Source organism: Stomoxys calcitrans, chromosome 1, assembly GCF_963082655.1.
Source record: "Stomoxys calcitrans chromosome 1, idStoCalc2.1, whole genome shotgun sequence".
NCBI lineage: Eukaryota > Metazoa > Arthropoda > Insecta > Diptera > Muscidae > Stomoxys > Stomoxys calcitrans.
The window spans coordinates 30,987,364-31,014,098 of record NC_081552.1 but is presented as its reverse complement, the minus strand read 5'-3'; the positions used below and the strand labels follow the sequence as shown (position 1 = coordinate 31,014,098).

General features: G+C 40.9%; 1 protein-coding gene across 1 annotated transcript; it reads right to left on the bottom strand.

Moving 5' to 3' along the window:
* On the bottom strand, positions 1 to 26,557 carry LOC106086279 (transcription initiation factor TFIID subunit 6). Its single transcript, XM_013250884.2, has 6 exons — positions 26,368 to 26,557; positions 25,499 to 26,305; positions 24,984 to 25,429; positions 24,680 to 24,865; positions 523 to 865; positions 1 to 341 (listed from the first exon to the last, which is right to left on the bottom strand). The coding sequence occupies exons 1-6, from the start codon at positions 26,434 to 26,436 to the stop codon at positions 255 to 257; spliced, it is 1,938 nt and encodes a 645-aa protein (XP_013106338.2). The 5' UTR covers positions 26,437 to 26,557; the 3' UTR covers positions 1 to 254.
* Positions 26,558 to 26,735: the final 178 nt, after the last annotated feature.

Genomic DNA, 26,735 nt, shown 5'->3' with positions numbered 1-26,735 from the left:
TTTACTCACTTACAGCACATGCGTTGTTTTTGCGTGCCAAGTTAACTACTCAACATTTTATTTCATACACACAAAGGATTCTTCATTGCCTACTTCAAAATATGCATTTTATGAAGACTACAAAAAGTTCTTTATTTCAGCTTTCATTTGTTTATTGTGATTCCAAATTGCCCTGCAGCATGGTAAAGTTTAGAGTGAACGGTCCAAGTAACAATGATGACAAGATGACACATGGTATCGCTCGTTCGCTTGTCTCATTCCAAATGTGACAGATCATCCAGTTCCGGTGGTGGTCGGATTTCTTCCGTTTCGATTATAATGGAATTTGAATCAACAGATGTCTGAAATGAACGAAAAGAAGGAGACACAAAAAAATAAACAAACAAAGATTGAAGCAAATTCATTTTTCTGGTCCAATATATTTGGCAACGGAAATCATAAATTGGAAGCAGTCTGTGCGCAAAGGCGAGTAGCGAGACAAAGCAACAAAAAAAACACACACACACACACCCAAACTCTTACCCTTTCACTGCGATTCAGGACATTAGTACCAACATTACTGCTGCCTATGACAACGGTGCTGCCTACACTGCTATAAAGATTACTAGAGCTGGGAGTATTAGAACCATTGCCCCCAACTGCACCCGTGCCTGTCGTAGCCATAGTTGAACCGCCAATAATGCTGCTGCCGCCACTACCATTAAGAGCTGAATTGCTCGTTAGGAGCACAGATTGGGGCGACGATTGTTGTGGGGTAGTTGTTTGCATTATAACAAACTTTTGTGGCTGTGGTGTCTGTGGCTGCTGTTGTATTTGGGTCTGTTGTATGCCTCGCAACTGTGGGATGGTGGTGATGACAGGACTTCTGTAAAATAAAACAAAGCCAAAACAAGACCATTAATTAAATTATCCCAACTACCTACTCTATCTACATATCTATCTAATGTGGCTGAGGTCAGTGGCTATAAGCAGAAAATCACAACGAGGTCAAGTTCAATGATTTAAGGATAATTACTCATTAATCTTTCCCCATTCACTCTGGGTTGTTGCCCAATCAATATTTCTATGGTTAAATCAAGAAGCCCATGATTAGTTTGTTGTTTGTGTATGAAAGGAATTGGGAAAGGGTAACTTATTTCTTCTAATTATTGCAGATTACAAGCCTATTATTTGATGGTGCTGAGGCAATAAAAAACCAGTAAGGAAAGGCAAAAGTCTATATAATACCCAATACCACCAAGTCACCATACATACTACTTTCAATATATGAAACCTATGTTGAAATCTAGTCAGACTTTAATTTTGCATATCTATTGAAAAACTAAATAGAATCTTGTAAGATTTTTTTTCGATAATACTTAAATGGTCGCTACTACATACTTAAAGGGCCATATCGGATGAAAGATATATCCTATATAAATCTAAATCTAGACCAACAACATATTAGCTGAAAGATCAGCTAATATGACATTTTATCCAATATCTTTATCTGACCCCATTTTAATGAAATTTTGCAATCGTATTGGAACGTTGAATATAACATCTCTTGCAAAATTTCGTAAAGATCAGACTACAGCCTTTAAAGCCGTGTCATGTAAAAGATATATATGGAAGCTATATCTAAATCTCATCCACAGGTATTGAAACGTAAAATAAAACATCTCATGTTAAGGATCGGACCAAAATTGTGGCTACTGCAGCCATAAAAGACCATATCGGATGAAAGATATATATGGGAGCTATATCTAAATCTGATCCGAATCTGATGAAATATTGCACATATATTGGGACTTCAAAAAAGCACTTCGTGTCGAATTTGGTAAAGATTGGACCAAAATTGTGGCTTCTACACCCTTAATAGGTCAAATCGGATGAAAGATATATTGGGTTGCCCAAAAAGTAATTGCGGATTTTTTAAAAGAAAGTAAATGCATTTTTAATAAAACTTAGAATGAACTTTAATCAAATATTCTTTTTTTACACTTTTTTTCTAAAGCAAGCTAAAAGTAACAGCTGATAACTGACAGAAGAAAGAATGCAATTACAGAGTCACAAGCTGTGAAAAAATTTGTCAACGCCGACTATATGAAAAATCCGCAATTACTTTTTGGGCAACCCAATATATGGGAGCTATATTTAAAGCTGATCCAATTTTGATGAAATTTTGCACACATATTAAGACGTCACACGAAACATCTCGTGCTAAATTTTGTAAGGATCGGACGAAAAGTTGTGGGTACTAAAGACTTAAAAGGCCACATCGGATAAAAGATATATATGGGAGCTATATTTAAATCTGATCCGATTTAACGCCTGATCATATTGGAACGTCAAATAAAATACTTTGCGCCGAATTTTGCACGGTTTGGACCAAAATTGTGGCTTCTACAGCTTAAAAGGTCACATCGGAGGAAAGCTATATCTAAATCCGTACCGATTTTGTTCAAAATCAATAGCGTTCGTCCTTGGGCCAAAAAAGATACTTGTGCCGAATTTCATGACAATCGGACAATAAATGCGGCCCGTAACTTCATCACAAGAATACATGAACAGACGGACGGACAAACGGACATAGCCAAATCGAATCAGGAAGTGATTCTAAACCGATGGGTCTAGCTCTTCCTCTTCTTAGTGTTGCCAACAAATGCACAAAGTTATAATACCCTGTACCACAGTGGTGGGGTCAATGTGGTAACACGAAAGCAAATACTAACAAGTGAAAACGCAATAAGTTCCACCATACCGTCAACCCAACGATTTTTTTGGATCTAGACCAAATCGCGTATTCGAACCTGGACACACGGAGCAACAGCGAGAGCCGTACGTACGGCCCTTGAAGCCATCACACCTAATAAGGCTGATGAGTAATTCTAAACCAAATTACGAAACGCATCCCAAAGTGGTTAGTGCGTGTGTTGCGATCTCTGGCTTTCCTTTTCCATTTGCAAAGAAAAATCTTCGATCATTGAGCTCGTCTCGAAAGAGAAACAAACTCAAATCGGGTAAGGTTGATCAAGAGATCGGTCTATATGGCAGCTACATATACAGGGAAGCTACTAATACCACTCACTGTTCCAAATTTCAGCGAAATCGGCTATTAATTTGAGCCCGGCGGGTATTGGAACAGGGGCAAAGGCAGCAACAGCGAGAGCCGTTGCCGTTGTCTAGCGTTCGAAGCCATCAATAAAACTTCCAAAAGATGCACAAAAATTACATGTGTACGCAATGGAATAACTGGCCTACTTAGTATAGAAAGTCTATCAGTACTAAGAAAATACATGCGGTGGAAAAGTACAGCTAGTGTGAAAGGTGTCGAACTTGTGTTAGTGTCGTGCTTTCATTCGATATAAGTACGAATTACCAATATATACAGCCCTTGAAGCCTCCATACCTAATATGGCCGATGAGTCATTATAAAGCCAAATGACGAAACGCGTATCACAGTGGTTGGTGTGCAGACACCGTAGCAGATGCGGAGATAGAACCCAGAATATCGGCCCGGCCGAACTTAGAACGCTTTTACTTGCTTTGATTTATTCATTGAAAATTGTACAAATTTCAATAATTTCTAAATTTTTATAACCTCACTAATATTTTTAGTGATGGCTGAACAGTAGAGTACAGTACAGTACAGAGTGTGTATTTTGGCAGGATACTGTTAAATATCTACGAGACACCCTGTATTTATTATTACTCCCTATTCTTCAATTATCGAATTGTTGTTATTGTAAGAATATCGTTTACTTCACTTGAACATTCAATAAACCAAACTTAGTTATTTAGTCTGGTTTTATATTTTGTGCGTTTCACTTACGCCCAAAAGGAGTGGACTAATGCTGTGGAGTTCAGGGTATCAAGGGATTTATATACCAGCATTTCGTGGAGGGAACCTCGTTCTGGGCCAAATAAAGGACTGCAATAGTGGGGTCTTAGGAAGATAGTTGTCCTCTTCTCGAAAGAAAATCACTCCAATAAAATCCCTGGATGACCACGCCAATGTGTACGTCTTATTTCGATGCTAAGACGTACACATTGGCGGTTAGCATTGACATCGAGGGGGCGTTTAACAATGTGCAGACCGACACATTGATCCAATCCTTAGACCAATACCAGGTGGACCGGATCCCTAGACATGTCTACACATAGTCGGACGAAACATACGACAATTCTTACCAAATCCGGAAAGAAATCGGTTCGACAAGTCTAAGGGATTTTATTTGTTTCTGTTCCAACATTTAGAAACGAAATCGTAATGATTTCTGTACGGCGTGTCGGAGGAATGTTTTGTTCGCTTTATTTTTATTTTTGCAAACAACATTTTGTTACCACGTGTGTCGAATGTATTGGGTTGCCCAAAAAGTAATTGTCGGCAATATAGTAGTAATATAGTCGGCGTTGACAAATTTTTTCAACGGCTTGTGACTCTGTAATTGCATTCTTTCTTCTGTCAGTTATCAGCTGTTACTTTTAGCTTGCTTTAGAATAACTGTTACCTTGGAATTTTTATTTTGTTTGATCAGTTGTAAGACATTCGTCAAGAAATCGGTACGAAATCGGACCGATTCGTCGGCAAAAACGTCCGCATTTTGTGAGAAATTTTTCAAAAAATCGGACCGATATGGCGGTAAATTTATCAGATTTCCCTCAGCTGTGTCGTTCCGACAACATAATAACCACTTCTCTCGGTTTTGGTTACGATGTCGGTAAGACATCGGATCCGATATCGGATGATTCATCCGATTGTCGGACCGAAATCGGAAAATTTTTTTTAGCTGGGTGCATATTCTAACGTTATCCACTTACTTGAAACCACACGTGTTATAAAAAATGGAGGCGGCGGAGGCATTGAAAAATTCGCCAACAACAAAAGCAACAAATGGAGCAACAACAAAATTGGAAAAGTAATTGGTGGCTCTTTCTATAGGCTCCTATGTTGTACCACCACCATCAGATTCCTCAGACGGCCCAACAACAAGCTCAGACGCAGTAATGGATATGATCTCTAAAAACGTCAAAAAGTTTACATATAACCCAGAATCAAACCAAACTTTTGAAGCTTGGTTTTCCCGATATGAGGTTTTATTCGGCGAAGATGCCGACAAACTCAATGATGCCGAAAAAGTCAAAGAGTTTACATATAACCCAGAATCAAACCAAACTTTTGAAGCTTGGTTTTCCCGATATGAGCTTTTATTCGGCGAAGATGCCGACAAACTCAATGATGCCAAAAAAGTGAGGTTAATTTTGAGGAAATTGGAACCTGAAATTTTCGACAACTATGCCCACTACACTTTGCTAAAAATTCCGCGAGATCTAGATTTTAAAAGCACAATCGCAAAAAAAATCTATTTTCGGGGGAAAGGAATCGCTTTTCAGTACCTGAATAAACTGTTTACAATATGCAACAAGTAAAAAGGCGTTAAGTTCGGTCGGGCCGAACTTTGGATACCCACCACCTCGGGTATATATTTAAACCACCTTTCGTAATAATCCGGTGAAAAATGCATAATTTATGCCCCCATAGCAGATATATCGATATGGTCCGATGTGGACCAAATTCGGCACGGACATTGAGTGGTCTAATAAGTACCATATTCAGGCTTGATGTTGGGAGATATAAAGCCACTCACAGTTTCAAATTACAGCGAAATCGAACAAAAAATTGAGCTTTTATGGGCTTCAGACCCTTTATCGGGAGATCGTGCTATATGGCAACTATATCTAAATGTAGTTCGATCTAAACCATATTTAGGTCCGATGTCGGGAGGCTTAAAACAACTCACCTATTCAAATTTGAGCAAAATCGGATGAAAAATAAAGCATTTATGGGCATTAGAACTTTTATCGGCAGATCGGTCTATATAGCAACTATATCCAAATATGTTCCGATTTGGCCCGTTCAAGAATTTAACCAGCGTACATCAAAAAGACGAATTTGCGGCAAATTTTAGCTCAATATCTCAATTTTTGAAGGCTGTAGAGTGATGACAACAGACGGACAGACAGATGTATTGATAGACAGACAGACGGACATTGTTAAATGGTCTTAGAAATTTACGACGATCCGAAATATATATACTTTGTAGGGTCGGAAATTGATATTTCGATGTGTTGCAAATGGAAAGACTATGGTGATGGGTATAAAAAATTATATTGTCAAGTCTAAATATATCTGGGATAAGATAAAGTTGGATCTAATTAGATCCAATTAGATCTGCTATCTGGACGCCGTTCGGACTTGGCTATGAAAAAAGGTCCCTTATCATTAAGTTTAAACTTGAATCGGAAAGCACTCATTGATGTGTGAGAAGTTTGCCCCTCCTCGGTTACTGGTATTTTTAAAAATTAGGTAATGAGAAGTGCTTTTTAGGGTAGAGATGACACCTCAGACATTTCGACTCAAATGAATATCAAATTCGTGCTGCACTTCCAAATCCCCTTAATTTGAGCCCCATATTGATATAGACCGTACCCCAAAAACACTCGGCTCCATAATTGGATATCAAATTCGTTTTCTACTATCAAATACCATTCATTTGAGCCCCATATTGTCACAATAGGTCAAATAACCCATTTGACGTATCTTTAGGAGGAAAAGCGCCACCTAGACTTGAACGCAAATTTAAATGTCATATTCGTTATCTACCCCTAAATACCTTTCATATGAGTCCCATATAACCATGGTCGGCTAATATGCCCATTTGATGGTATTTGGGGGTGGGCGACCTCCTATTACTTGGACCTAATGTTTTATGCCATATTTGTAATCTACTGCCTAATACTTTTCATTTGAGTCACATATTGACATGAACTTCGAATATATCTGTTTAGAGGAGTTTTGGGGTTGGGGGAGCCCGCCGGGTACTTGGACCCATATTTAAATACCATATTCGTATTCTACTCTCCAATACCTTTCATTTGATACCTACATTGTCCCGATCGGTACACTTTTGATATTGGGTTGTGTTTTTGGCATAAGGGGGAGGATCCGTCCGTAAATGTCATATTCGTGATCTACCCCTAAATACCTTTCATTTGAGTCCCATATAGCCATCGTCGGCTAATATGCCCATTGGGTGGTATTTGGGGGTGGGCGACCTCCCATTACTTGGACCTAATGTTTTATGCCATATTTGTAATCTACTACCTAATACTACTCTCCAATAACTTTCATTTGATACCTATATTGTCCCGATCGGTACACTTTTGATATTGGGTTGTGTTTTTTGCATAAGGGGGAGGGTCCGTCTGCCGTCCGATATCGAAAAATTATATAGCCTATGTTTCCTTCCAGACCAACCTACACAATATGCGAAAATTTCAAGAAAATCGGTTCTGCCGTTTTTCAGTCTATACGGAACAAACAAATCGAGTCCCATATATCCGTTGTTGTTGTAGTAGCTGTGTGTGGTACACTGAGGCGGCAGCCCATGCCGATGAAGGAATTCATCAGGAAAATCCGGTACATACAACCGGCTGCCATGGGATTGCCCATATATCCGTGATTGACTAATGTGCCCATTTTGGCGATTTTGTGGGGGTGGAGTGACCCCCTATACTTCGACATGAATTTGTATGTCATATACGTTATCTAATCTATGATATTTTTCATTTGATACCCATATTGTCCTTTTCGGTCCACTTTTGATTTTGGGTGGTGTTTTTGGGGTAACAACAAATCAACAAATTTTAAAGCCTATTCCTACTTTCTGACCATATTCGTAATCTACTTCCGAATACAGTTCAGTTGAGTCCCATATTGTCATGATCGTCAAATAAACCTATTTTAAGGGGTTTTGGGGCTGGGGCCCAACTTTTATTATGAAATTCGTACTCTACTCTTGAATACCTTTCTTTTATTTTTGGGTTGTACTTATGGGGTAAGGATGGTCCGCCCCCCTCCCGATATCAAAAAATTATATAGCCGGTTTCCTTCCAGATCAACCTACACAATCTTTGAAAATTTAAAGATAACCGGTTCAGTTATTTTTGAGTCTATACGGAACATACAAACAAACGCCCAAGGCGACCATGTTGGCAATGAGTGGAGATGCATTTCGCAAATAATTGTAATTACACGAATCATCTATGTAAACAATGCGGTGTCACAGGCCATATAGAAGGATATTGTTCAAGGTTATCAACACAACGCCCTCACCCCCTCAATAGTATTACCATAAACCGAAGCTTCTCGTGCAAGCAATGAACGCCACACAGATCGGACATCAAGTCGAAGCACCGTAGAGTGAACCAGGGCGTTCCCCAAGGCGGGATGATATCTCCGGCACTGTTTAACCTCTACCTATTCTCCATTCCACCTCCTCCAGATGGCATAGAGAACGTATCATATGCGGACGTTTGTACGATCATGGCATCAGGCCCCCAACCCATTGTTGCCAACTGCGAAAGGTTGAACGTATACCTCAACGAACTTGCCACATATTTCAATGCAAGAAATTCTTCAGACACATTTTTCACTACAAATACGCGTGAGGTGATTGTCGAGCTGACTGTAATGGTCGATGGAGAAATGATTCCGACCATCAACTGTCCCAAAATACTTGGCGGCACATTTGACAACTCTTACACATTCTTCCCACATGCCACAGCAATTTGCGATAAAGTCAAAAGTAGAAACAAGGTCCTCAAGTCACTTGCCGGCATCACTTGGGGTACATACAAAGAAATGTTGTTGACCACGTACAAAGCAATTGGCCGGTCTGTGGTAAGTTATGCAGCGCCAGTGTGGTCTCGTCAGCTCTGTGACACGCAGTGGAATAATATTCAGATCTGACAGAAAGCCCCCCTTCGAGCTGCGAGGGGCTGTCTCCTGAGTTCTCATTTTGACCACCTCCATCAGGAGACAAAGATCCTACCAGTGCGAAGACATATCGCAGAGACCATCCAAATCGTCATCTTGTGGAAAGGTATCCACCGCCCAGAAATCTTAAGGTAGATCTACATGATTAAGAGAGTGAAGTTTAGCGCTACAAAAGAGAACCTCTAGATCAAGCGGCATATCATGCGTGTCTAGACAACATTCATGCAGATGCGGTAAATAGCTACCGGGTGAATGTCGTCTTTGGAGCACGATCGCCAAGCCAGAGTAGTTCTGGCTCAACTACGATCCGACAGATGCGGCCACCACAATTCCTACAGAGCATGGATTGATGCAGACGTGCAAGATGTATGCCCTGATTGTGACCAGGGACCACACGACACACGTTACCTGTTTAACTGGCAAGCCAGGCCCACTCGACTCAGACCCAGATCACTCTGGACGCACCCCATCTTTGTCTCAAAGTTCCTGGATCTAGACACTCAACAGAATCAAGCAGACGAAAGATAGAATACAACAAACTGCTACAACAACAACAACCTTAACGTAATGGGAACAGATGTGATGGACTTGCTCGGCATTTGGAGTTATCCCATTGACTATATATGCAACAACATCAGAATTTTCATACCATTTTCAAAAGCGAACCAGGTCACTGTGTTTCTTTTCAAATCAACTTGAAGCTCAAAGACAACGTAAAACCTGTGTTTAAACCAAAAAGACCAGTAGCTGCAACAGTTAGAAAAGGGAAACATCATCCCACCGATAAGCTATTCAAAATGGGCCGCACCAATTGTGGTCGTTAAACGAGCAAATGGAAAAGTTCTGGACTCAACGACTGCATGGAAGCACATACATATCCCATGCCTTTGCCGGATGTGTTTTATTTGAATACTGGATAGATAAGCCCCGAGGGACAAAAATAAAACGCTAAAAATGTGTCCAGTGCAAGTCTGTTTGTTTGTCATGAAGTGGTAAAACCATTTGCTAGCCTGTCAAAACAATAGGAAGAAAAAAGGGCAAGTATTGGATTGCCCAAAAAGTAATTGCGGATTTTTTAAAAGAAAGTAAATGCATTTTTAATAAAACTTAGAATGAACTTTAATCAAATATACTTTTTTTACACTTTTTTTCTAAAGCAAGCTAAAAGTAACAGCTGATAAGTGACAGAAGAAAGAATGCAATTACAGAGTCACAAGCTGTGAAAAAAATTTGTCAACGCCGACTATATGAAAAATCCGCAATTACTTCTTGGGCAACCAATATTTGTAGAATTTATAACTAAAATTTGTGAAACATGTGTGGGCATAGCAATTTATTAAGATTTGTGCACACAATTGTATAAATAATTGGTTTTTAATTTATTTTACCATTCACAATAAAGTTATTTCTGCAAGTGGCCAAACTTATTTGTGAAAAATATATCATGGCAATCCTGACAACAGATGTTCACATAAGCTTGCACTGGTCATTTATATATGAGAACAGTTTGATCTTTTGAAAGGAGAACACGTGCGATTTTGTTTCGGAAGAACGAACTCTTTTTCTTTTTTTATTGAGACCGAATAAGTGAAGATGGTTTGGCTTGAAGTCGATGAAATTGCCTTAGAGGACGGATAAGGAGATATAATAGCTACAGGCGAGAATAAGTCGCACTTTTACAGGCATTCCAAAAAGGCAGAGGTATCCCTATTATGAGAATTGCTAATGATCTACACTATAAGTATGCGAATTTGGAGACTCACTTTGTCACGAATCGTAAGATGAAAATCACTTGTAATGTTCGTGACACCATCAATAGTATTGCTGCTAATGAGGACCTTCGCGTTTTTAGAAGCGTTTTTTTTTTTAGAACAGCGTTTTTAGAACCACTGCTCTAATTTCTGCTAATTTCTAATTTCTGGTACAGATACCAGCTGATGAGGAATTTACAGAGAAATTCCTATTCGAGAATATAATTATCAGGCATAAGGCCGAGTATGGGCCGATTGCTGAGAACATCGATATAACTGAGGTCAAACGCTTCACCAGACCCGACCCTTCCTGTGAAGGTAGGAGGATCAATTCAGAGGCAGTAATGTTGTTGTTGTTGTAGCAGTTTATTGTGTACTATCTTTCGTCTGCTTGATTCTGTTGAGTGTCAAAACCCAGGAACTCCGCGACTAAGATGGGATGCGTCCACAGGGATCTGGGTCTGAGTCGAGTGGGTCTGGCCGGGCAGTTAAACAGGTGACGTGTATCGTGCGGTCCCTGGTTACAATCGGGACATACATCTTGCACGTCGGCATCAATCCTAGCTCTGTGGGAATTGAGGCGGCTGCATCTGCCGGAACGTAATTGAGCCAGAACCACTCTGGTTTGCCGGGGGAGGTCGATTTCTTCGGGTGCAATGGGTGGCGGTCGTTCTCCAAGGACTACATTCACCCGGTAGCCAATTAACGCGTCTGCTACCGTGTCTGCATGAATGTTGTTCAGACCCGCTTGATATGCCGCAGTAATGTTGTCTTTCTGTGGTGACAGATTACCATCCCACGTAATTTTGAACACGGTTTATTTTCCGGTGAAACCGTTCATTGAGCGGATTCTTCAATACAAGAAGTGTTGAGGGTACGGAGTCTGTAGCCGATCGCACGAACTATGCCCACGTTGCGGCAACGATCATACCGGCATTTTTTTTCATTAATTCCCAAATGTATTAATTGTGAAATTCGAGAAGGAATTAGGCAAAAGGCCAAGAAGGATGGTGAGGAAAAAGCCTCAAAGATCATGGAAATGTCCGAAGTTACGAAGCAACCCATTTCTCCAGACGTTTTCAACTTTTCGCAGTAAGAATTCCCAAAGGTAAATACGAAACGTCCGAAGTTTAAAGCAAATTCCAAAGCCAGTACGAAAAGAAAGCTTACGAGAATACCAAATATAGCTCCTAGTGCTGAGGGCACGTCAGCAGATACTAACATACCCGAAACTCAAACGAGCTCAGATACATCTACCAATGTTACGGAGTCAATTGCAAATCAAGTCGAGTTCGATGTAAACTCACTTTGCAACTCCACACCTACTGAAGGCGCCCAGATTAATCCAGTATCTAACTACTCCATTAACAACGATAATTCTCAACCAATTACAACTACAACTGACCTCACCGAAACTCAGAATTCTAATCAGTTATCTATTACCTCCGATAGTGGCATCAATACACCCTTACATCTTTTTGAAGCCATGAAGATTCTACAAATCAATTTAAGAAGCATAAGAAATAAAAAACCGCAATTGTCTCAATTTCTGAAAGATTGAGGGATAGACATTGCTTGCATATCGGAGACGTTCCTGAATAACTCAAATGATTTCTCAATTGCTAGCTATGACATTTTAAGGAAATACCGGATTACCTATGGTGGCAGTAATCCGGAATATAGAAGTAATCGCCTGTTGTATAAACAGCGAAATCGGCCCAATTGTAATCATATCTGTTTATATTCCATCTAACGTGACCTTTTACATAGCGGATCTTATTATTATGTGTGGCGACTTCAACTGTCATCATCAGATATAGGGTTGCATCGATACTGATACCCGAGGAAAAGATACGCTTCAGTTTATAGAAGACAGAGACCTTGTACTTCTGAATGACGGTTCACTGACATATTTCGGTAGCACGATACCCTCCGCATTGGACCTATCAATTTGTAGCCTCGCACTTGCTCTGATTACTACTTGATATACTTTGAATGAATGCTTTGCTTCTGATCACTGTGCAATAGTCATGGATTTTAGCATACGCGCAACATGTCGCAAAACCACCTATGGAGTACCAAAATACAAAAAATAAGACCGTCTTAATGATGGTTTAGCTGAAATATTTGATGATGACCAATATTCACACACCAACAAAATTCGAACATGTATCTCAATATTTTTACAGCAAATAATAACAAATGGTGGAACTTAAGATGTAAAAAAGTAAAAGCTAAATTAATTAGGACACTTGCGCGTTTTAAAAAATTGCCTAATAGAGACAACAATGAAAAACTACAATCTGTCAAAAGGAATGTGTGAAGATATAAGCGCTGACATTACCCCAACAGAGCTTTGGAATGCTGTTAGAAAGTTCAGAGGCAGATACACGCTTAATAATCACAAAGCTATGCCAGAAACTTGCGTAGAGAAATTTTACGACATACTTTCTGGACCAATCGGCCCCAGTACCATACCTCCTCCCGCGATTCCTGCTCCAAGTGATAATGACTTCTTTTTTTAAAGCAGCTATAGAGACCTCCAAGGATACAGGTGCAGGTTTTGACGGCATTCGTCATGGCCACATGAAGGACTTCAACGACGAGGTAGGAAATGAACTTTTATCTTTGTACAATCACATATGGCGCTCGGGAGATATTCCAAACTCTTGCATTCCATATAAAGCATGTCCCATACACAAAAAAGGCAAACCCGTTGATGATCCGCACTCCTATCGTTCTATTGCTGTAACTTTATGCTGGCGTAAGATATTTGAGCGTATGATATTTCGCAAAATTGACCACCAACTTGAATCTAACAACAGATTAGATAATGTCCAGTCTTGATTCCGCAAAAACAGATTAGGGACCATGTCATCTGCTTATGGTCAGCAGCTCAGCTGGCAAAAAGGGAACATAAGTGGCAACCTTTCTCGACTTCAAAACGCCTTCGTCAACTTAAACATTGACATCTTGATAGAAAAATATAAGCAGCTCGGCATAAGTGATCAAATCTGCTCAATATTACATCGCCTATTTCATTTTAAAGAGCTCATCATTGACTCCGAACAACTCGAAATGCGAAGATTTTTTACTGGAACTCCGCCGGGCTCCATCTTGAGCCCGTTAAGCTTTAATGTGTACATCAGTGATATATTCAAGGCCTTGGATGTGGAGCATGTAGACTACGCAGATTACCTTGCCATTTTTTGCGCAGAAACAGATATGAATGTTGTTAAAAGGAGAATCCAGAATGCACCGAATTGTCTGATTGGCAGACTTGAAGAATTACAATTGGATCTCTCCCCACAAAAATCAAAATGCATGATCTTCAACCCCTTCCAGCCGATGCTCCATACAATCTCCGATTGATTTACATATTAATGGCATGCGTATTGAATCTATCAATAGCTTCAACTTCTTAGGGTTCCTTGTGGACTCTAAACTTAGCCTTGCACCACACATTGATCATATACATAAATCTACTTTGCATTTCATGAACATCAACCGATCGCTATGTGGGGTGTCCTGGGGAGGCAATCCGCAGCAACTCATTCGCCTATATATGGGCATGATAAGGCCAAAAATTGAATATATGGCGCATCTTCTATTTGATTGTCCTCTGAGCAAATTCCTCAACATACAAAGGATCCAATTTCGAGCACTTGGAATCGCTCTGGGAGCAATAATACACAGTCCCTGGAAGTAGAGGCCAATGTTATGCCTTTACCAGAGAGATTTAAGTTTCTAGCCAGTAGTTATATTAACATTATTACCGATTGCAGGAATCCAGCTAATAAATTTATTCAAAAATATAATGAACACATTTTTCCAACTGTATGACGGAAAAATAACAGAAAATAATCTCATTAAACTACACCGACCTAATCAATACGAATATCCACTTCAAACTAGCCTGTTACTCCTCAACCTTACATTTCTAGACATCTGCAAAAAATCGCTTGTCGACATTAGACATTGTTGATATGTACAATGTCACTATGCAGACTAAATTTCCCGATTATACCAGGTTCAAAAAAATCCAGACAATACCAGCTGTGCCTTGTGGATGACGTCGAAGCATCCTTCACCTTAGATAACTACTCTTCTTTTTTCTCTTCGGAGGCGTATGCAATACCAGAAGCCTTAATGCTTATCAGAACCTGTGATCCCGGGAAATATTGGGTTGCCCAAAAAGTAATTGCGGATTTTTTTAAAAAAAATTAAATGCATTTTTAATAAAACTTTAATCAAATATATAATTGCCAATTGCCATGGCAAATTTAGTATTCCACGCTCATAGAACTTCTGGCCTTTATCTGCAAAAAACTGAACCAAGTGCGATTTTATAGCCTCATCATTGCCAAAAGTTTTACCATTTAAGGAGTTCTGCAAAGATCGAAATAAATGGTAGTCTGATGGTGCAAGGTCAGGGCTATATGGTGGATGCATTAAAAGTTCCCAGCCAAGCTCACTCAGTTTTTGGCGAGTGACCAAAGATGTGTGCGGTCTAGCGTTGTCCTGGTGGAATATGACACCTTTGCGATTGACCAATTCTGGTCGCTTCTCCTTGATGGCAGTATTCAATTTGTCCAATTGTTGACAGTAAACATCCGAATTAATCGTTTGGTTCCTTGGAAGCAGCTCAAAATTTACCACACCCTACAGACACACCCACCAAACAGACAGCATAACCTTCTTTTGGTGGATATCAGCCTTTGAAGTGGTTTGAGCTGGTTCACCATGCTTGGACCATGTTCGTTTTCGACTAACGTTGTTGTAAACAATCCATTTTTCATCTCCGGTTATGATTCAATTTAAAAACGGTTCGAATTCATTGCGGTTTGTTAAATGAATTTCTTTCAATACATGTGGTACCCATATTAAAATTGACGCCAAACAAACAAATGTAAACAAAATTTCGCGCACTTTTTTTCTAAAGCAAGCTAAAAGTAACAGCTGATAACTGACAGCAGAAAGAATGCAATTACAGAGTCACAAGCCGTTGAAAAAATTTGTCAACGCCGACTATATTACTAATATATTACCGACAATTACTTTTTCGGCAACCCAATATATCCTCATCACTGACAGTAAATCAGTCCTTAAGGCCATTGAATCCCAGAACACCAAAAATACCCATCCCTCTATTTATAAGATAAAGAATGAGGTGTACCAAATGTCTAGGGAGGCATTTACCGTACACTTTCTATGGGTGCCTAGCCACTGCGGCATCGATGGTAATGAGTATGTGGACCTTATTGCCACTAATCACAACCCAACTGACTGCTACCCAAATGTATGCCCATCTGATTTGAGACAACACGATAAATCCTCCGCTGTTACATCTTGGCAAGGAAAATGGAATACAAGCATATATGGTAGAGGATTCTACTCGTTTTCTCCTAAAGTTAACTGCCTTCCTTGGTTTCGAAATGTTAGAATGCCCTGAAGTGTCGTGACAACAACGATAAGACTTAGGTTCGGTCACAACCAGATCAGACATCATATCCACAGAATTAACATAACCAGCTCTGACAGATGCGATTGTGGAGACGTCCAAACTATGGACCACATCACTTTCAATTGCCCGAATATAAACATCAACACAAGACTTTTCCTATTAAAAAAAAACTTCAAAATCTTGGCATACACCAACCGTTAATAGACACGATACTGGAAATTAACAACTCTAAGGCTTATTTTGCTTTATGGAAATATTACAGAGATGCAGGCATCAACATTTGAAAATCTAGATCCCGTGAGAGTGGCAACATAGACTTAGTGTCTCATGTCCCTTTAAATTCCATCCCAAATACGGTAGAATTGACATATGGAAACCATATCTCAGAAGGAAGACTGGTCATTTATCCAGAACTTCGTTGTCCTGGATAGATGTCATTGTCATACAAATTTCATTGCACTGCACTATGTAGTACTAAAATAAAATACAGCTATGTTTGTCAATTTCAGTTTTTACACGTTTTGACTCAACCGACGCATACATGCAATTGGAAGTTGACTCACCGACACAAGAGATCCTCGCCATAAATACACATAAGAATCTCTATACGTTCAACAGACTGGCTCTTAGGGTGAAATCAGCTCCTGGCGCATTCCAGAATGGCATTAATACATATGCATATCCATACTTAGATGATGTCATAGTGGCTACAAATTCATTGGAGGATTTGCAAGCTATAATCTTACAGTGAACGTTGATTAATGTAGTTTTTTCTCCCGCAGGTACGTACACCTTGGATATAAAGCGAAAGCAAATGAGACTAGATCCAGGAATAATTCAACCATTTTAAATATGCCTGCACCGGCACAGTGAATTATTATGGTAGATTTATAAAAAAGATGCGACCCTTAAGAGCCCCTTTGGATGAACTTTTGAAGCACGACAATGCATGGCGGTGATCTGAAGATGGTCAAGAGTCTATTTCAAATTTAGTTGTTGCAGATGCCTCAGCAATGGGTATTGGAGCATATATATATATGTCATCAATACCCGGATGGATCAGAGAAGGCAGTGCACCACATTTCACGTTCATTATTACCCGCAGAGGGCAAATACTCTCAAATTGAAAAAAAGGTCTCGCCCTTGTATTTGCAGTCCAAAGGTTTCAAAAAATGCTTTATGGTCGTCAGTTTAAATTGGAAACAGACCACAAGCCTTTGCTGGCAATATTTCCAAGTAAAAAGTGAATACCCACGGAAAGTCGAGTGCAAAGGTGATGTCGTATGTCGTCATACGTGCCAACAGTCAACTTTGTATGGGCTGATATTTTGTCAAGACTAATAAGTAAGGACCGCAAGCCAGACGAAGATGTTGCTATTGCTTGTGCCCAATTAGAAGCGGAGGTAAAATATATAGTTCAAAAAGACATCGAAGCTTTGCACGTTTCGGCCAATGAGGTCGATCGTACCACGAGATCATTTGTTGACAAAAATTGCCAAATATCTTAGGACATCATGGCCAAAATCCAAAACAGAAGATGACAAATACATATTTTATCCGCAAATATGGCCTTTGCGTCATTGATAATTGTTTACTATATTTGGATCGAATTATTGTAACAAAGAAACTTGGTCAACGGGTTCTTAAACAACTACAAAATGTCTTGCCAGAAGCTATGTTTATTGGCCAAACATAGATAGAGATGTGGAAGAATTAGTCCAGAAATGTAACAGATGCGCTTTAACAGCAAAGGCTCCACCGAAGACAATGTAGTTATGGACGTTAGCCCAACGCCCTATGCAACGGTTACACATTGCTTGGCCGGATCTGTAGATCAGAGTACATTTCCTTTGATTGTGGATGCCTATTCGAAATAGCCGCAAGTGTTTCCTCTTGATTCAAAAACATCAAATGCATTAATTGTTTGCCTAAGCGATTTCTTCTCGCATTTTGGATGGCCGTTTGGTGAGTCATAATGCCAAGCAATTTACTTCACAAATATTTGATGCACTTTGCAGTGAACGTGGAATTCAACACATATGCACAGAGCCATTTCCCCTCACCTTTACTTCAAAAAAATTAAACTTCTGCAAACAAAGTAAATGAAATTTGCAATTTGGGGAATAATAACGCATCGTTCAACAAGTCTCCATCTGAACTTTTTTTGAGGAGGAAAATAAGAATAGACATGGACTTACTCTTGAAACCGCATTCCATTGGGAATATATCATCCAGTCAAATTAATCTTCATCACAACCTAGGTTAGGTTAGGTATAAGCGGCAGTCTGCCATCAGACTCACTTAGACGTTGTTGTTGTAGTAGTAGCAGCGTGTGGTACACTGAGGCGGCAGCCCTTGCCGATGAAGGAATTCATCGGGTCAATCCGGTACATACAACCGGCTGCCATGGGATTGCTCACTTAGATAGGAACGATAGGAACTAGAAGGCATCTTCCTTCTTCTGTTACTATGACGTGTGGTCACGTCAGCTTTGTGACACGCAGTGGAATAATATTCAGATCTGTCAGAATGCCGCCCTCCGAACTGCGACGGGCTGCCTCCTTAGTTCTCATGTGGACCACCTCCACCAGGAGACAAAGATCCTACCAGTGCGAAGACATAACTACATGCTGTCTAAGCAATACCTTTTGGGCTGTTATCGCAGAAATCATCCAAATCATCATCTTGTGGATAGATACCCACCGCCCAGAAGCCTTAAGGTAGATCTACATGATCTAGAGCGTGAGGTCCAGCGCTACAAGAGAGAACCTCTAGATCAAGCGGCATATCAAGCGGGTCTGAACAACATTCATGCAGACACGGTAGCACACGCGTTAACTGGCTACCGAGTGAATGTAGTCCTTGGAGAACGACCGCCACCCATTGCACCCGAAGAAATCGACCTCCCCCGGCAAACCAGAGTGATTCTGGCTCAATTACGTTCCGGCAGATGCAGCCGCCTCAATTCCCACAGAGCTAGGATTGATGCCGACGTGCAAGATGTATGTCCCGACTGTAACCAGGGACCGCACGATACACGTCATCTGTTTAACTGCCCGGCCAGACCCACTCGACTCAGACCCAGATCCCTGTGGACGCACCCCATCTTAGTCGCGGAGTTCCTGGGTCTTGACACTCAACAGAATCAAGCAGACGAAAGATAGTACACAATAAACTGCTACAACAACAACAACAACAACATGGTATCACAATGGACGAAAACTCACTTAGACGTTTTCGTCCATTGTGATACCATAGTAACAGAAGAAGGAAGATGCCTTCTAGTTCCTATCGTTGAACCATCCAGATTGCTTTAAAAAGCCCAAAAACTTGCGAATGCTCATATCTGCTAAATCAGAGAGGTTCTCAAAGAAATGGAACTTAAAGTGGGAATCCTTTTGACTTCCAGTGCGGGACACACACACACATAAGGTGTGCCATAGTCTCTTCTTCTTCGATGTCCTCACAGCAAGTCAATGCTGGCAATCTTCAGCCTGTCAGCATGTTTTCCGATTAGACAGTGACCTGTCATGACGGACACAATGACTGAGACGTCTGTTCTAGCCAATGAAAGCAAAGCGGTAGACCTCTTCAAATCTAAATTGGGCCACTTAGTTTTGGAATGCTCACAGCCCCCTCTTTGCGACCATCTATCATACGTTGTCCTTCGGGCCTGGTCCTGAAAACTTAGCTTACATGTCGCTAGAGGCATTCCCACAGATTCCAGTATCTCTGAAATGTGTAGGGTAGTTCCAGGTCACGTTTTACAATTTCCTGGGATATCTCTGTGGCCCGGCACCCAGAACAGGGGAATTTTGAATTGTTCAGCCATCTCGTTGAGAGATCTGCGGCAGTCGAGGGCGGTTTTTGTGTTCAGAAATACGTTCTCCAGGTATTTAATGGCTGCCTGGCTGTCTGAGAAGATATTAATGCCAATCGTCGTAATGACATTATATCTTAGACATTCCACCACTTCCATTAAGGATCTCCGCTTGATGCACACAGCAGTTGTTGGGTAACCATTTCGTTATAACCAGTTCTAGATCTTTAGAGTACACCCCAAAGCCCACCTGTTCGTTTAGTTTGGAACCATCCGTATAGAAGTTTATGTAACTTCTGTTACCAGGGATATAATAGTAGTTCCAATCGGTTCTATCAGGAATAGTGGTACAGCACTCTTTTTTTCATCAAAAAGCGGCTCAGGTAGGGTGTAATCCACATTTCCTGGAACATCGGATATTGTATCAAGGATACAGAGTGGTCGTTGCAATTTGTCTAGCCACAATGTCCAGAGGCATAAGTTGTAGCATTACATTCAGTGCGTCAGATGGTGTCGTCCTCAGTGCGGCTCTGATGTACAAGCAAACCATCCTTTAGATACGGTTAAGTATTGAGCAGTAGGTGGGCTTTTGAAGCGCCGTCCACGTGACCACAACACCATATAGCGTTATAGGTCTGATCTATACTGCAGTTTATACCCAATGCATGTCATGAGATCACCGTAGCGCAGAGGTTAGCATGTCCGCCTATGACGCTGAACGCCTGGGTTCGAATCCTTGCGAGACCATCAGAAAAAAATTTTCAGCGGTGGTTTCCCCTCCTAATGCTGGCAACATTTGTGAGGTACTATGCCATGTAAAACTTCTCTCCAAAGAGGTGTCGCAATGCGGCACGCCGTTCGGACTCGGCTTTAAAAAGGAGGCCCCTTATCATTGAGCTTAAACTTGAATCGGACTGCACTCGTTGATATGTGAGAAGTTTGCCCCTGTTGCTTAGTGGAATGTTCATGGGCAAAATTTGCATTTGCATGACATGAGCACAACCTAAGATTCCGAGAATTCTAAGTGGGAGATACGGTATACGCGAAAGTGTTTAAGCTCAATAAATATTTATGGGCGCCTGGAGTCATAAAAAACCGAATCGGCAATATAAACTATGAAGGGGAGATTGTCTCGTTTCCCTATTTTGAATCAATGAAGTCCAATGCAACCCAATTACGCTTTCGCCACGATGCACCAAATAAAATAAGCACATGGTTAGATGACTGCAATCTCAACATATAAGATTCGACGCATGACATAGTAACGGAAGTATAAATGTAGGCGTTGATGCAGTATCTCAACAACCAGCATCTTCCTTGGATTTCGGCACAAACACTTCCCAACCAATAGCCGAGGAATCGTCTTCAACTACATTGTCGACTCCAGACGTTGGCAATGTAACCGAAGGAATGCCATGAAGAAGATCCAATCGCCAAAGAAGAAAAAAAATCGACTTCGTAATTTTACCACCTAAAAGGGGAGATATTATGGATGGCAACCCACTCCCATTCTCTCTCTCTTACATATCCAAATACACACTTTTGCTTGTGCTTTTTTAGCTACATATTCTAACGTTTTGGCAACACTTGTTTAAACAGCTCACGCACGTTTCGTGTTTTGTTCCACTGTCAAACATCTTCAATTTGGTCTATGATTCAACAATGAATCGTCTTACAAACGAACAACGCTTGCAAACTATTCGCTTATTATTCACGCTCCTTTCATTTTATGACGAATCTCATTTTTGACTCAATGGCTACGTAAATAAGCAGAATTGTCAATTTTGGAATGAAGATCAGCCAGAAGAATTGTAAGAGCTAGCAACGCATCCAGAACACGGATTTCGGAGACTGCACAGCACAACAACAGCTTTGCATGCCATCACCACACACATTTGCCGTGGCTTCAATCAACCCAGGCCATGTGACAGGACGGTCCTCGTGGCACTGGACCTATCGAAGGCATTCGACACGGTCAGCCATGCCAAATTATTTGAGGACATCGCCAACACGTCCCTCCAGCCAGGCCTGAAACGTTGGGTCGCGAATTATCTGTGTGGCCGCCAGTCATTTGTGGAATTTAGGGATAAGAAGTCAAAACACCGTAGAGTGAAACAGGGAGTTCCCCAAGGCGGGGTGATATCTCCGGCTCTGTTTAACCTCTACCTATCCTCCATCCCACCTCCTCCAGACGGCATAGAGATCGTATCATATGCGGACGACTGTACGATCATGGCATCAGGCCCCCCACCCATTGATAACATCTGCGATAGGTTGAAGGTCTACCTCAACGAGCTTGCCTCATATTTCGCTGCAAGAAATCTGAAGATATCCGCCACCAAATCTTCAGCCTCACTGTTCACTACAAATACGCGTGAGGTGAATTCTGAGCTGACTGTGATGGTCGATGGAGAAATGATTCCGACCATCAAGTGTCCCAAAATACTTGGCGTCCCATTTGACAGCTCTTACACTTTCTCCCCACATGCCACAGCAATCTGCAATAAAGTCAAAAGTAGAAACAAGGTCCTCAAGTCACTCGCTGGCAGACAAAGAAACCTTGTTGACCACGTACAAAGCAATTGGCCGGTCTGTGGTAAGTTATGCAGCGCCAGTGTGGTCACGTCAACTTTGTGACACGCAGTGGAATAATATTCAGATCTGTCAGAATGCCGCCCTCCGAACTGCGACGGGCTGTCTCCTTAGTTCTCATGTGGACCACCTCCATCAGGAGACAAAGATCCTACCAGTGCGAAGACATAACTACATGCTGTCTAAGCAATACCTTTTGGGCTGTTATCGCAGAAATCATCCAAATCATCATCTTGTGGATAGATACTCACCGCCCAGAAGCCTTAAGGTAGATCTACACGATCTAGAGCGTGAGGTCCAGCGCTACAAGAGAGAACCTCTAGATCAAGCAGCATATCAAGCGGGTCTGAACAACATTCATGCAGACACGGTAGCAGACGCGTTAATTGGCTACCGGGTGAATGTAGTCCTTGGAGAACGACCACCACCCATTGCACCCGAAGAAATCGACCTCCCCCGGCAAACCAGAGTGGTTCTGGCTCAATTACGTTCCGGCAGATGCAGCCGCCTCAATTCCCACTGAGCTAGGATTGATGCCGACGTGCAAGATGTATGTCCCGATTGTTACCAGGGACCGCACGATACACGTCACCTGTTTAACTGCCCGGCCAGACCCACTCGACTCAGACCCAGATCCCTGTGGACGCACCCCATCTTAGTCGCGGAGTTCCTGGGTCTTGACACTCAACAGAATCAAGCAGACGAAAGATAGTACACAATAAACTGCTACAACAACAACAATAACGCATCCAGAAAAGTCACAGTTTGCGGTGCGGTTTATGGGCTGATGCCATCATTGGACCGTACTTCTTCAAAGATGATGCGAATCGTAACGTAACTGTCATTGATGAGCGTGACCGTGAGATGATTTTTTTCCCAAAATGCTTTGCTTGCATGACATTTGGTTTCAACAAGACGGTGCCACTGCAACACAGCACGCGTAAAAATGGAATGGAATGGAGAGGCGAGTTCGGTGAACATTTATTTCACGCGACTTAACGCCTTTACACTATTTTTTGTGGGGCTATGTTAAAGCTCATGTCTATACAGACAAGCAAGCTTCAATTGACGCATTGGAAGACAATATTTCAGCATTTATTCGTGAGATACTGGCCGAATGTTGGAAAGAGTATGACAAAATTGGACTAAGCGGACATCAACAAAAAGAATTTGAGGCGCAGTCACTGTCAACATTTGCATGAAATAATCATCAAACATTAAATTTTATGGACCAAATTAAGATTTCATGCATTTTTCTGAACTTTATGTGTTTTTTTTTTTTGAAAACTTTCCTATAAATACTTTACCAAATATATTTTAATATACTTTTACGTCGTTTGTCTCTTATTCACTGTGAGATAAGGACACAACAATAGGAAACTTAATTGGAAGTGTCATATTCAGGAGCGTTCGGAGAAGGCTCACAGATATTGCGCACAATGTAGACGGGCCGTAAGCTCGAAATGGGGCCTGAATTCGACTGTAGTCCACTGGGTCTACAGAAAGGAAGTAAGTAAGCTTTTGGTATCATAACGGGACACATAGGACTACGAGCTCACTTATGCAAAATGGGTGCGGCAAGCGATAGCATGTGTAGGGCATGTGAGGAAGATGATGAGACGCTGAAGCATTTCCTATGTCATTACCCGGCTTTCGTGGCTAAAAGACACCGGTACTTAGGTGGGGACACAATAACAGACATAAGCCAACTTAAGAGATTGATTTGGGAAACAATTGAGCATTTTCTAAGCAGCACGGAATTCCTAACTCAAAATGTTCTTTTTCGATCTTACTTTTTATTTTTTTACTGCGCACAACAAGCCGATTACTGGCTTAGGATTATGGCCATAGTGACATGGCCAGATTAATGTTCGCACCCTCTTTGCAACCTCAACTATCCTTACCTTACTAAAAAAAATAAATAGATAAAAAATAATCAAAAAAAAAAAAAACAAATGAATAAAAAAAATAAATTTTACGAAGTTTTGTGAAATGTCCAGAAATTTTTTTCTATTAAAAAAATGTATCTAAATTTTACCAAAAAATTTTTCTATGAAATAAAATTTCAACAATTTGTGGGTCAGTGCTGCTGAACATCCCGTTAGGACTCAGGTAAAAAAAGAGGTCCCTAGTCATTTATGCAAAACTTAAATCGGACGGCATTTTTTGATATGAGGGAAGACTTCCCGCCCTTTCTTAATGGAATGTTGGAAAATTTGTTAACAACTTACGGCTGCCTTTGTGGTGTTATTTGGGTTACTTGTGGACGTCCAATAGTTGTTGCAGTTTGTGCAGCCGATGTTATGGTACCACTGGATATGGCATTCGAGCCCGTTATAGTGACAGAAGATGAGGGAGTGTTGCGAGCTTTAACCACAGCCTGACATAAAGATGGGCCAAGAAAGCCAAAATCATTTCTGAAAAAAACCAAACATATTAAAAAAGTTAAAAAATTTCAACAATAAATTTGAAATTAAATATGTACTGTTTGTCATTAATTCTTTGTTTTCTAACGCACATTTTGTCTACACTTACTTATATTCCTCTGCAAAATCTGGAGGCCCTCGTATTTGCTTCAATATTGGTGGACATACCTTTTGCAACATGGCTCTGATATGACCCGCAGCTGTCTTATCAGTGTTACTTTGAGCCGACCCTAATAAATGCGTCTCTAATCTCTCGGAGACAAACTTAAGACGAGGAATTATGAAAACTTTTATAACTTCTCCGCCCAACTCTGAAAGGCCTGCTATGGAGCCATACAAGGAGGAGAGATGGGTTTTATCATTTTGCAAAGCCTTGCTAAAGATTCTAGTAACTCGAGTCTGCAAATTATTGGTGGAAGTGTTAAATGTTTTGCAAATCTGAGCCATTAAACGTGAAGCAAAGTCACGCAAAGCCCAATGATTATCCATCTCAGGGCGCATACATAATTGTTTGGAGACAATACAAGTCGTAACCGAAGGAATCAGTTCATGGAGCTGTAAAGCAAAGAAAACTCCACACATTAACATTAACTACATATTTTCCAAACAAAACTTATCACTTACATATTTCTCCAGATACAATGAGGGATTGTCTAGTAGTGCTTTAACCATACGCATCAAATAAATCAGTAAAGCCAAATTATTCTGCACCACATTCACCTTAACACCCTCTGCTATGAAAGTACACATGCGAGGCAACATCTCGTGCAAACCAGGATCAGAAGAAAGTGATTGTAAAGCTTCTGCCCGTCTGGGCTCATCAGAACCTACACAAGCCTCGGTGATTTCCTTATAATACAATTGCTGTTCCACCGACAACTCGTGAGTGGCCAATTGTTTGACATGCACTGTTTCCACATTTTTAAGTTTATGAATTTTACCCGTTGCCGGTTTGCCGGCGGTATCCTTAGTTACGCCCTGTTCAAGTTTTATCACAGGATTTACCGAATCTAAGGCTTGATGATCCTTAGACAAGGGCGGAGGATTCTCAGGAATTGTGGGCTGTATGCCATCAACCGCCAACCAATGAGTTCTTAGTGTAATATCCAAAGGCACCTTTGCCACATTACCCTGCACTATTTCTGTCAAATCCATTTCTTTCTCTTCAATGAAATGTAACTCTCTGCCACCGCCCGAGGCAAACCGGAAGGGTATAAAATCATTAGCTGTAAATCCATATTGTGGCTCTATATTTCGCACTTTCAAGGCGTGATCAATGTCACTCAGTATAAGTTTTTCCCTTTTGGAGTGGTGCATAAATTTTGCAGCGTCTTGGACAATGCGTTTTATCTTGAAGGAGACATCTTCAGCCAGTTCTTTAGCAGCATCATCTGGCAATGACCCCACACCAATTGATTCGGCAATGACTTTCTGTATGCAAAATTATGATACAATAATTTAGAAAGCTAGAAATTATTGGCGAGGAAGTTTACCATTGATTCGGCGGAAAGAGTTGTACCATATAACATGTCGCCAGCAGTTGCTCCCGTTGACGTAGCCATTTCCCAAGAACTGTTGGCCAAATTCCGTATTGTTTACAGCCTGAACCAGACCAGAAAATCAACAAACTAAAATTGAAAGAGGCCCGATGGCCAAAGGCCACTAAAAATCGATAATTGTAGATATCTGTCGATTTCTGACAACTGCTCTATAACCCAGCAAACAAAAAGTGTCTGATGATTGCTATTTTGCAACTTATCGATAACTTAGCAGTACAACTTTGCACTATCCAGAATATCTATGGTGGATTTAAAAAGGTGGTCTCACGCGAACATCTGAATACAATCGGCCAGTTTGACGG

What these genes read in the sequence shown, in the direction of transcription:
- LOC106086279 (XM_013250884.2), bottom strand. Translation starts at nt 26,436, where the DNA reads ATGGCTACGTCAACGGGAGCAACTGCTGGCGACATGTTATATGGTACA. An exon ending in GATTTTGCAGAGGAATATAA is followed by an intron (nt 24,866 to 24,983) that starts GTAAGTGTAGAC and finishes GGTTTTTTTCAG; the next exon opens with AAATGATTTTGGCTTTCTTG. An exon ending in TCCTGAATCGCAGTGAAAGG is followed by an intron (nt 342 to 522) that starts GTAAGAGTTTGG and finishes CGTTCATTTCAG; the next exon opens with ACATCTGTTGATTCAAATTC.